The sequence below is a fragment of the Pristiophorus japonicus genome, unplaced genomic scaffold (genome assembly GCF_044704955.1).
Source record: "Pristiophorus japonicus isolate sPriJap1 unplaced genomic scaffold, sPriJap1.hap1 HAP1_SCAFFOLD_650, whole genome shotgun sequence".
Classification (NCBI taxonomy): Eukaryota; Metazoa; Chordata; class Chondrichthyes; family Pristiophoridae; genus Pristiophorus; species Pristiophorus japonicus.
The window spans coordinates 49,421-62,476 of record NW_027254562.1 but is presented as its reverse complement, the minus strand read 5'-3'; the positions used below and the strand labels follow the sequence as shown (position 1 = coordinate 62,476).

At 40.9% G+C, this 13,056-nt stretch overlaps 1 protein-coding gene across 1 annotated transcript in view; it reads right to left on the bottom strand.

Annotated features, from left to right (window-relative positions):
• mtor (mechanistic target of rapamycin kinase) overlaps positions 1-13,056 on the bottom strand; it is a 269,702-nt gene that overhangs the window by 212,779 nt on the left and 43,867 nt on the right. Inside the window, exons 12-13 of the mRNA XM_070874034.1 lie at positions 10,197-10,331; positions 880-1,009 (exon numbers count right to left, since the gene is read on the bottom strand). Of these exons, the coding sequence (XP_070730135.1) occupies positions 880-1,009; positions 10,197-10,331 (265 nt within the window). The remainder of the gene's footprint in view (positions 1-879; positions 1,010-10,196; positions 10,332-13,056) is intronic.

Sequence of the window (13,056 nt, the reverse complement as noted above, 5' to 3'; positions counted from 1 at the left end):
TAGGATGGTACCAGCCTCATGAAGACACTCAGCGGTGTTAAAACATGCCCAGGAAAGAGATCAAACAAGGTGAAAAAAAGTGTTAGAATGTTGAAGAAAGAATATTGCACAGAGGCTACAGGCGAAGGCTCAGAATTTAAGCTTCCTGAAATGCTCTCTGCACTGGTGGTGCTTCTGTCTTCACTTTCTTTGTACAGTACATATTTATGGTAAAAATTTTTTACTGTCATCATCTTTTATATACAGTTGTTAAAAGAACATGATTGAAGCTTCACATGAGAAAGCTGGAAATCTTTTAATTCACCACAGAGGATTAAATATCAATATCAGTTCATCTAAATTGAAAATATACCCAACATTAACACTCAAAATGAGAGCGAGCCTGAAAGATAATTTATTCTGCTTTAGTTTAGAAGGGTTCCCAAAATCAGTCTTGGAGAGCAAAGTGCAATTCTCACTCATCTTTGGTCATAAAAATATTACAAAGTACTTACTTCCTCTCAAAATCATTTTTTAGGCCACTTGGTCCCAAATCCTACTGATAACTCTCACCGAAGAACACTAGGGATGCAAGCTTAGCTCCAATTAAAAAAAAATCTGCACTCAATGTTACATTTAATGTTTTACATTTAATCTCACATGACCTTACACGAACACCAAGGATTGCGCGAGGATGAGCATGCATCATTGCAGTGCTTTACTTGTTCCAAAAAGTAACTGTCAATTTAACATGACAAAGTTAAACAAAAACAAAACAAAAAAAATGCCAGGCTGAAGTGATTATTTATTAATGATCATCACGGTACTGTCAGTTAGTATCAGCCCTATCCTCGGGTCACCAGTAACACAATAGATGCTTAATGCAAAACACATTCATACCTGAATCCTGGTTCGATTTAGATTCTGACAGACTGACAGCAGAGGCATCACGTGACTGGTCAATCATTCCAATATTAACTTTGTGCTTGTATGGATCTAAGGCACCCAATAGCCCCAAGACACGGATAGCCTACAGAGACAAATGCAACATGCTTACTGTTAAGTAATGAGAAAAATCTTTCTTAAAAATGAAAATCCACATATTTACTTGGCAGCTTTTGAAATACAGAGTACGATTATCCCTCTTATAGATCTCTTGCAAGAATTCTGTTCTTTACATCTATAATAATTACACACACACATTTACAATAGGTTTTAAAATAGTCAGTCATTAGAGTGTAATAAAAATTTTGAGCCCATTATGTCCAGAAGCAGAGGATGCTTTTAAAAGAAAAATAGAGCAACTTAATGAAAATTTGTGGGCTTTGTCCTAAAATTCTATGAAAAAATTCTCAACTTTGTAATTTGGTTACATTTTTATGATTTGAGAAAAATCTGGGTGCGTGTGATATAAAAATACAATGTTCTGAAAATAAACAGCACGTCTGTATAGAAACATAGAAAATAGGTGCAGAAGTAGGCCATTTGGCCCTTCGAGTCTGCACCACCATTCAATAAGATCATGGCTGATCATTCCTTTAGTACCTCTTTCCTGCTTTCTCTCCATACCCCTTGATCTCTTTAGCCGTAAGGGCCATATAAAACTCCCTCTTGAATATATCCAATGAACTGGCATTAACAACTCTCTGCGGCAGGGAATTCCACAGATTAACAACTCTCTGAGTGAAGAAGTTTCTCCTCATCTCAGTCTTAAATGGCTTACCCTTTATCCTTAGATTATGTCACCTGGTTCTGGACTTCCCCAACATCGGGAACATTCTTCCTGCATCTAACCTGTCCAGTTCCGTCAGAATTTTATATGCTTCTATGAGATCCCCTCTCATCCTTCTAAACTCCAGTGAATACAGGACCAGTCGATCCAGTCTCTTCCTCATATGTCAGTCCTGCCATCCTGGGAATCTGTCTGGTTGCACTCCCTCAATAGCAAGAACATCCTTTCTCAGATTAGGAGACCAAAACTGAACACAATATTCCAGGTGATGCCTCACTAAGGCCCTGTACAACTGCAGTAAGACCTCCCTGTTCCTATACTCAAATCCCCTAGCTATGAAGGCCGACATACCATTTGCCTTCTTCACCGCCTGCTGTACCAATATGCCAACTTTCAATGACTGATGTACCATGATACCCAAGTCTGGTTGCACCTCCCTTTTCCTAATCTGCCACCATTCAGATAATGTTCTGCCTTCGTGTTTTTGCCACCAAAGTGGAAAACCTTACATTTATCCACATTATACTGCATCTGCCACGCGTTTGCCCACTCACCTAACCTGTCCAAGTCACCCTGCAGCCTTTTAGCATCCTCCTCACTGCTCACACCGTCACCCAGCTTAGGGTCATCTGCAAACTTGGAGATATTACACACAATTCCCTCATCCAAATCATTAATGTATATTGTAAATAGCTGGGTCCCAGCACTGAGCCCTGCAGCACTCCACTAGTCACTGCCTGCCATTCTGAAAAGGACCCGTTTAGCCTGACTCTCTGCTTCCTACCTGCCAACCAGTTCTCTATCCACGTCAGTACACTACTCCCAATACCATGTGCTTTAATTTTGCACACCAATCTCTTGTGGGACCTTGTCAAAAGCCTTTTGAAAGTCCAAATACACCACATCCACTGGTTCTCCCTTGTCCACTCTACCAGTTACATCCTCAAAAAATTCTAGAAGATTTGTCAAGCAGGATTTGAAACCAAAGGATATGTTTTAGGTAGGAGCTCTTTGTCAGAATGGTCTCAGGTCTCCGAACTAAATGTTTAGTGCCTCTTCTTTTACCAGTCTTTTTATCTCCCACATACTGGCAGAGTTACTGTATATTTCCAGCACTATCTGTTTTATTCTAACACTAGCAGATGTGTTGCTCACGGATAGTCTGGAGCTCAGTTATGATTAGTTGCTAAGCCGAAGCAGAATTTAACCTACCTGTCCCTTTAAGGCCACAATTCCACTCCTCTAAAAATAGACAAATCCAGGGATTGACAGCTACTTGTAAATGACTGAGATCAATTAGAGGGAAACTATAGCTGCTTGGAGATTTCTGACTCCAATTTAAATGTCTGCTGTTCTTTGTTTCAAAAAAATGTTTTGCATCCCCATAACAGATGTACAAGACAGAATGTATTCTAGCATTTGAGTTAGCAAGTAAAAAATCCATTATGCCACCTGAATAAATTTTAATTCGTTAAAAGTGGTAATGGAGGGCCATTTTAACTAATCCAAAATTATTTTACAAATACAACCTAAAGTCCAAAAGAAAATATTGCTTTACACAAATGTGGAGGTGGACATAGTGAAGGTGGAGCTGGATAAATTTTTGGCCGACGAAACAATGATAGGTGTAAATGATGAGTAGCTTATGCTTTTTGGGCCTGGCCAGATGGACCACAATGATCTTTTCCAGTCCTGACCATTCCTCGGTTTTGAAGTTGCACAGAAACACATTAATGAATCTAAACTGTAGTTACTGTGGGACACAATATATTTAACCAGGTCCTGAAAAACTCAGTCCTCCACTGTCCTCGCTCACACAGAATAGTTTGCAAAAGTATTTTAGTTCTGAAAGTGGGTGATGGCACCTGTACCCACCTTTAAGTTCAATAATTCCTGTAACTGGTGGGAACAATTGCAAAAATGTATCTACTTCAAAGTAAGTATGTGAAAAATTCTTATTCTTAGGTGACAGGTGATCTACAAAAAAAACATTATTTTACTAGAAGATTACTTGATAAACATAATTGTGAATAGCAGTTTTGAGCAGTAGTAAATGTTATAAATGACACTTAACTACATTCAACTGACTTGAATGGCAATCTGTACTGCCCAAACACCAGCACCAAGCACAGCAGTATGAAAATAATACGTTTTTCATTAAACTGGAATGCTTTGATGCATTTCTGTAAAAGTAATACTTATGCTTGATTTTCAAAATGTAATAACAAGTCTGCATTTAAGTATGCATATAGAGATTGATAATTCTTTTTTGAATTATTTCGGTCTTCATTGTATTTGTTCCTACTAAAAAGGAACATTCTTTGTTCAACATTCTATATTTTGTCAATTGTACATTTTTCGGTGTTAAAGCAGACTAAACTGCACACAATCACACTTCAAATCATGTCCTACAGGGAATGTTGGTATTTTGGCTAATATCCTAACAGCAAAATAAAGTAATAAGGAATAAGAATTTAGATTTAATGGTTTCACGGTACAAAATATATCCTGTGACACCAAAATGTAGCTATACAGTATGAAAAAACTGGAGAGAACAAATTCTTATGAGGGAACTACCCGCACACCCCCACCCCACCCCAAACAGGAAAAAAAGGTTGTGGAGCACATTTTTTAGGTCGTAAAAATGCTTTTCTTTTTTAGGTAAACCCATTTTCAGCTGTATTAATCGAACTGCATCAAATTATCACTCTTAAATATAGCACGGAAATTTTTTTAATGCAAAAATGTTTTTTTAAATATTACGTTCTGAAACGCTGCTCAATTGCACTAGTTCATGGCAGATTTTACAGTCAGCGATATGCAAATTAGCTTGAGCAGAAACTTGAGAGAAAGAAACACTTCTCAAAACTACCGTAATTTCGGCGCGATTTGCGCCCGGATCGACGATTTCGCTCAAAGCGGAAACTATACCCCATTGTCTTTCAATGTGGCTGCAGTATGAAAAGTGCCATCTTATCCTAAAGCTGTAGTAAAGCTTTACTGCATCCAATGGGAGTTCATCAGTGAGACAATTAAACTGAACCTTTTGAAGCAATTGCTGTGCTTTTCTTTGACTACACATTGATATATTCCTGGTGTGTATTTTCTCTGGCTTAAATGGCCTTTTGTAAATGCTGTTCCACAATTTTTAGCAAAATAATACATGCCAGTAATATTTTCTTTCCATATTGGAATAATTAGATTAAAACAGATCTTTTCCCAACAAAACACAAATATTACAAATATAATAAGTCTTAAAACATACAGCTTTAGAACAGCAGCCTCAATTTCCCACAAGAGAAATATTATGCATCCTAGCAGCACAGGCTGTACAGAACCCATATTCTAACAAGACAGGGCAAAAATAATCCCCAGGCTTTGCTTCAGTGCTTCACTGATCACAGAGCAGCATCATGAGTGATCATTTGAACATACCAGATAGCATAGATTTAAATGCGTTGCTCAGTATGCAATAAAGTCATAGAGGCCAGGAAGACCTCAGCTGAGTTAGCTAATGTCCAGCAGGCCAATAGTGGAAGGTGTTACATTGGACCTTAGTGACTCTAGCCTAGGGGGGTGCAGGGAGTTTGTGGAAATTAGCCAGGGTTTCAGGCAAGGACAAGGATCTGCTTTGGCTATTCTGCTGCCATTCGCTGCCTTAAGCCCACACATGAAGAATTCTCACTTGGATGAGGAAGGGAGGGTTGCCAGCATTTAAAGGACCATACCCCAGCACCAGTCACCATCTTATGGAAGAAAATTAGAGGGAAAGAATACAATGCCAAGTGGTGTGGGAGAAGTGGGTTTCAATTCATGGGGGCACCAGTACTGGGGTAAGAAGGAGCTGTTCCGTTGGTATGGGCTTCACTTGAACCAGGCTGGAGCCAGAGTCCTGGCGAATCGAATAACTGGGGCTGTAGATAGCGCTTGAAACTAAATAGTGGGGGGGTGGGGAGGGATCCGATGATCGGAAATGTAAAAAGAGAACGGAGAAAGCAGAAGTGCAGGGTAGCAATAGGGGCAATGATAACCAGAGTGTGACAGGAAGGGACAGAGCGTATAAGACAAAATTAAAAGCTCTATATCTGAATGCACGCAGCATTCGTAACAAGATAGATGAGTTGATGGCACAAGTAGAAATAAATGGGTATGATCTGATTGCCATTACAGAGACGTGGTTGCAAGGTGACCAAGGATGGAAACTAAATATTATGGGGTATTTTCTATTTTGTAAGGATAGACAGAAAGGAAAAAGGAGGTGGAGTAACTCTGTTTATAAAGGATGAGATCAGTGCAGTAGTGAGAAATGATATTGGCTCAGAAGATCAAGAAGTAGAATCAGTTTGGGTGGAGAGAAGAAATAATAAGGGTAGGAAGACACTGATGGGCGTGGTCTACAGACCCCCAAGCAGTAGCCATACTGTAGGACAGAGTATAAATCAAGAAATAATCGAGGCTTGCAAGAAAGGTACGGCAATAATCATGGGCAATTTTAATCTTCATATTGATTGGACAAATCAAATTGACAAAGGTAGCCTAGAGGAAGAGTTCATAGAGTGTATGCGGGATGGTTTCTTGGAACAATACGTTGTGGAACCAACCAGGGAGCAGATTATTTTAGACATGGTAATGTGTAACGAGTCTGGATTAATTAATGATCTCATAGTGAAGGATCCTCTTGGGAAGAGTGATCATAGCGTGGAAGAATTTCAAATTCAGTTTGAGGGTGAGAAGCTAGTTCTCAAACTAGTGTCCTGAACTTAAGTAAAGGCAATTACAAAGATATGAAGGCAGAACTGGTTAAAATGTGATGGGAAAATATATTAAAGGGTAAGACTGTGGAAAAGCAATGACCAACATTTAAGGAGATGTTTCATAACTCTCAGCAAAGATATATTCCAGTGAGAAAGAAAGAAAGACTAAGAGAAAGATGAACCATTCGTGGCTAACTCAGGAAATAAAGGATGGTATCAAATTGAAAACAAAGGCATACAATGTTGCGAAGAACAGTGGAAGGCCAGAGGATTGGGAATTTTTTTAGAAACAAGCAAAGGATGACTAAAAAAAAAGAGAAAGAAGATAGCTTTTGAGAGACCAGCAAGAGCTTCTACAGGCATATAAAAAGGAAGGGAGTAGCTAAAGTAAACGCTGGTCCCTTAGAGGATGACACTGTGGAATTAATAATGGGAAACAGAGAAATGGCGGAGACTTTGAACAAATATTTTGTATCTGTCTTCATGATAGAAGACACTAAAAGCATCTCAATAATTGATAATCAAGGGGCTATTGGGAAGGGGGAATTAAAACAATCACTAGAGAGAAAGTACGACAAATTAATGGGACTAAAGGTGGACAAGTCCCCTGGACCTGATGGCCTGCATCCTAGGGTCTTAAAAGAGGTGGCTGCAGAGGTAGTGTATGCATTGGTTGCAATCTACCAAAATTCCCTGGATTCTGGAGAGGTCCCAGCAGACTGGAAAAGCACAAATGTAATGCCCCTATTTAAGAAAGGAGGGAGACAGAAAGCAGGAAACTATAGACCAGTTAGCCTAACATCTGACATTGTGAAAATGCTGGAGTCCATCATTAAGGAAATCGTAGCAGGACATTTAGAAAACCATAATGCAGTCAGCAGAGTCAGCATGGTTTTATGAAAGGGAAATCATGTTTGACAAATTTGCTCGAGTTCTTTGAGGATGTAACGACCAGGCTGGATAAAGGGGAACCAGTAGATGTGTATTTGGATTTCTTGAACGCATTCGATAATTTATCATGCATAGAGGATTGGCTAACTAACAAAGCAGAGAATCATAATAAATGGGTCATTTTGAGGTTGGCAAGCTGTAACTAGTGGTGTGTTACAGGGATCAGTGCTGGGGCCTCAACTATTTACAATTTATATTAATGACTTGGATGCAGGGACCAAGTGTAATGTAACCAAATTTTCTGATGATACAAAGATAGGTGGAAAGCAAGTCGTGAGGAGGACGCAAAGAATCTACAAAGGAATACAGACAGTCTATGTGAGTGGGCAAAAATTTGGCAGGTGGAATATAATGTGGGAAAATGTGAGGTTATCCACTTTGATAGAGAAAAAATAGCAAAGCGTTATTTAAATGGGGAGAGAGTACAAAATGCAGTGGTATAGAGGGATCTGGGGGTCCTTGTGCATGCAACACAAAAAGTTAGTATGCAGGTACAGCAAGTAATTAGGAAGGCAAATGGAATGTTGGCCTTAATTGCAAGGGGGATAGAGTATAAAAGTAGGGAAGTCCTGCTACAACTGTACAGGGCATTGGCAAGACCACACCTGGAGTACTGCGTACAGTTTTGGTCTCCTTATTGCACTGTAGACAGTTCAGAGAAGGTTTATGAGGTTGATTCCTGAGATGGAGGGGTTGTCATATGAAGAAAGATTGAGCAGGTTGGGCCTATACTCATTGGAGTTTAGAAGACCTTAAAGGTGATCTTATTGAAATGTGTAAGATTCTGAGGGGGCTTGATAGGGTCGATACAGAGAGGATGTTTCCCTCGTGGGGGAATGTAGAACTAGGGAGCATAGTTTAACAAGGGGAAATGAGGAGGAATTTCTTCTCAGAGGGTCGTGAATCTTTGGAATACTCTCCCTCAGAGAGCTGTGGAGGCTGGGTCACTGAATGTATTTATAGTGGAGATAGACAGAGTTTTGAAAGATAAGGGAGTCAAGGGTTATGAAGAGGAGCAGGGAAGTGGAGTTGAGGCCAGGATCAGATCAGCCATGATCTTATTGAATAGTGGAGCAGGCTCGAGGGGCCAAATGGCCTGCTCCTATTTCTGATGTTCTTATGGTGGCGGGGACACAAAAGGGGAAACCCTGATTCCTCCCCCCCCCCCCCCCACCCCCCCCCACCACTGTGCTCACCTGCTAGTATTGACCTATGCTGGAATATAATTTTCCAGGGTTCAGCAATCCTCCAGCACTTGTTCCAGTGATCACTCTTCTCATCTAAGCCTAAATGGGGATCTCTAGCAGGCAATTGAAACGTGGGAATAAACACAATCCTGTCCTCGTTTGAAAACCACAGACATGCACTTTCCAGCATGGGGCGATTGGATAATGATCAGGAGAGGGATCCCACGCTAACTTTGTCCCTTTCTAGCCCCAGGGTGCGGAGGCAAATTACACCAGCCTACAAGCTGCCCTGGCTGAGATTAGCCAGCTCAGCACAGACCAAGAATGAAACCTGGAACTTCACTGGTCTATATAGCTCAGAGCACCATCAAGCAGAGTGTTCATGCACTGAGCTAGCAGTGGAACCTTTGCTTTTAAAGAGGGAAAATTATGAAGCAACTTCACAGACACAACCAACATAATGAATGGGTATAATCCTGCTGATACTTATGGCAAGCTTATATTTTAAATTCTAAACAGCAACTAGAACTTCAGTTTTTCAACATGGGATCTGTAATTTATAGATGGAACGCTGCTCAATCTTCAATTAGCATTTTTTAATTAGACCCTACAATTGGTAATCTTCTGGGCTTGCCCTACAGTGCTGATGTAAAATACCCAAAATGATAGTCCTCAAATTCATAGATTGTTTTAGTTGCTAGGAATGCTACATTTGTTTGATATATAGCGTTCAAAATAGACTACTTTACAAGTGCCCCATTATATAAGCACGTAAATAAAAGTGTTTGTGCAGTTGCAGAAATTTATTGCATTTGCACAGGTGCAGAATTTCAATGTGTTTGTTAGTAACCAGCTATACATATTAGCTCATGTTTGGTAGCTAGCAAAGTATTGGTTGTCAAAATTACGTAATCATACCAAGTAGACGGAGTCTTTCCTGGCCACATTTTAAGGAGCAAGTCTAACACAAGGACTTAGTTGCTGTTTTCAGACAATCTTTTCAAATGAATGGAGATTCACTTGCTGTATACTGTATATTTTCTACAGATTAAACTATACTGCAAACTGCTCCAAAAAAAATCATCATCCAGCACAGATGGGGAGATAGAGTTTGCACCTTGAGATTCTCTTTATGCCAAGGTTACAGAATCAGCACTGCCATCATGAGAGGAGACTGGGGGGGGTGGGGGGAAATCAAGAAATCAGTTAGCAGGTCACCTCCATGTTGCTTTCTTATGCCTCCTAGGCGATGGCTTAAGAATAGCATTGGGGGCCTGGGAACATGTCTAATCATCATTCTCTAGGCCTGGAGGTAGTGCATGACACATACAGACTTCAAAGAGGGATAGAAAATAAAACACACAAGGGATAAATCTACACTGTAGAAAATCAGGGCTACACTGTTGTAGTGCTATCTCTGACTTGTGTCCCTTTGAGCACTGGATCATGGAATTAATCTATACTGAAATGGGAAAAACAAATTTTATCATCTAGGACTCCTAGGGTATCAAAAAGATTGCTACTCTCTTCCGATGGAAATGGGCGAGATCATATTCTTTTAGCTAATATTCTTTTATTTACTCCATGTCTTACCTCTCTCCGAATACCCTGGTTTTGCTCAGTCTTTAGAAAATTTAGCAGCACTTCAAGCAGAGAGGGGTACTTCCTGTAAGGCTCCACTACATAGCCTGTGCAGGCAACTTGCTGTCCCAGGGTCCACAGCGCCACCTGTCCAATTCACACAGAAACAGCAGTGGTTAATTCAAGTGCTTGACCTATATTTCAATAATACACAAGTGTTTTCTGTTTGCTCCAGAATCAGTTGTACATATATAAAAGGGGGAGCGAGAGGAGAGGAGGAAAGAGAAAGGGGTAGAAAGGGGGAGAAAGGGGGAGAAAGGGGGAGAAAGGGGGAGAGGAGGAAGAAGCAGAATGAGGAAGGTGAAAGAGGAGTTCCTTTATATACAAAAAGCAACCAGTCTCTATAATTAACAAATGATATATTTCTTACAAAATTAAAATTACTGTTTTTTTAAAAATCATTCATCCATCCCCCTAGAAGGTACAACTGTTGAAAATACTTCTGCAGTTTACTCCAAATAATATGAATGCTGAAAGATATTTGTTTCACAGCACTCAATCCAAAAAGTTTTTTTAAATCACATCTGAAAAGGCAGAAAGAGATGCATTTAAACCATTGGAATTAGATAATGAAATGCTGACATACATATTACTATATATTGACTATATCTAGTTCCACCAAAAGAAAATCTATTGGGGTAAGACAAGTCATTTCCAAATTAAGGGCTTTATTTTCGCCAATAGTGTAGTTTTTTTTGAGCAACCTTTATTTTGCAACTTTCCTCAAAGTGTATACGCCGGCGGCAACCGTCAACGCCGGATTTTTTGTACGCCAGATTTTTTAGCGCAGGTCTGGTTGAAGACTGATTTCCGCGCCGTTTTTGGTCCTTTAACCGATTTTCGGCAACATCAATCTTTTTCAGGACGGTGCGCAGTGGTCTTAAGTTCCGATCAGAAAAACCCTACGTTAACTTAAGGAAATCGCGCTGAGTATATTTCTGAGTTTTTGGAGCGAGGGAAGAAGACAATTTAAAACACAAATTCATGATGATTTTTGCAGAGGGGACTAGGAAAATAACTCAGTTAATTTTTCCCACAGAATGTTAGAAATTTAATTTTTTCCATGTTTTGTGAGAAGGCAAATTGCGACTCCACCCCATCACAGAATCTCTGCGCACGGGTCCAAGGAGTGCTGGCCGGCGGCAGGATCGCTCCCTCAGCCGGACACAACCACAGGAGCTCGGTGCGGTGCTTCAGTAAGTCTCACAATAATAACAACAAAGTTAAGAATAATAATTATGGGTGCACATTTTACTATGCCTCATGTAATAAGGTTGGTTTACATGCATGGCACATGGAGGCGACGGCTACGACGCTGCCGTCAGCGCACAAACCAGATCGCTCGGACATAATGGGGAGGAGGCCATAACCCTGATCGAATCTACAGGGACAGGCGCTCATACCTACACCCGAGTTAAGCAGACTGCGTTTGCAGGCTGCGATTTAGAAAGGAGGTCATCACCAAGATCTGCCAGCTAGTCAGGGCAGACATAAAGCCAAGAAGTGGCAGGAGGACTGAAGTGAAGGTCACTGCAGCACTTGGCCTTCTGTGTTTCTGGCTCATTTCAAGCAGCAACTGGGAATATGTGCTGCGACTCGCAGCACGCCACACATTGCTGCATTCGATAGGTGACTGCTGCACTGTATGCCAAAAGGGACCAGTTCAATAATTTCCCTATGACCACGAAGGCAATGCGAGGCAGGGCTGTGGGATTCTCCAGAATTGATGGCTTCCCAAAAGATACAGGGTGCAATCGACTGTACCCATATCGCCTTAAGAGCACCTTTGAACGACTCAGAGGTTTATCGCAACAGAAAAGGGTTCCATTCCCTAAATGTGCAGCTCGTCAAATCATAGCAGTGAATGCCAAATACCCAGGTAGCATCCATAATGCTTTCATCCTACGTGAGAGTTATATCTACGATGTTTCAGGAACTGCCATATGGGCACAGCTGGTTGTTCGGGAACAAGGGTTGTGGGCTTGCCACCTGGCTTATGACCCCTCCCCTACGCAATCCCCACACATTGAGCCAGAGCGGTGGTACAACATGTCGCACATAACAACACGGAGCATCATAGAGGACAATTGGCATACTGAAGCAGCATTTAAGACGCTGGACCACTCTGGAGGCTCCCTGCAATACGCCCCTCACCATGTTGGTCAGTTCACTGTCACGTGCTGCATGCTGCACAAGTTGGTCATCATGAGGGGCCAGGCACTGGCCATTGAAGATACTCCTGAGGCAAGGGGGGCGGGGGATGTGAGAAAGAGGAGGAGGCTGACAACAAAGACGAGGAGGACCACCAGCAGCAGGAGGACGACGAACCCATGCCACCACCTCAACCCGCAGGACGTCAGCGGAGGAAGCGGACTCATGCACCTATAGCCATAGCTAGAAACTTGCGTCAACGGCTAATCCGTAATTGCTTTGCTGCCTGAAGGCTAAACGGCATGACAGTGTTGACTCTTTGCATCTGTTAACATGAAAAAATAATGTACATAAATCATGTACGTAACGTGTTGGTTTATATTGCTTTAATTCAAAAAATAATGTACATGATAATGTGCGTAATGTTGAGTTGGTTTAAGTTGCTTTAATTCAAAAAATAATTGCAGGATTCTGCTTAAATTTAAAAAATAATTAGGTTTATTAAACATTTGAACAGTTTTACTTAACTTTAATAAAACATATTGTATCAAACTAAACTTTTCAATGAAGTAGCAGCAACAAACAAACCTCTAGCTGCAGCCATTGCTCCTCCCCTTATTCAAAGACCTGAGCGCTGTGCATCTCTCTTGCCCCTGTTGTT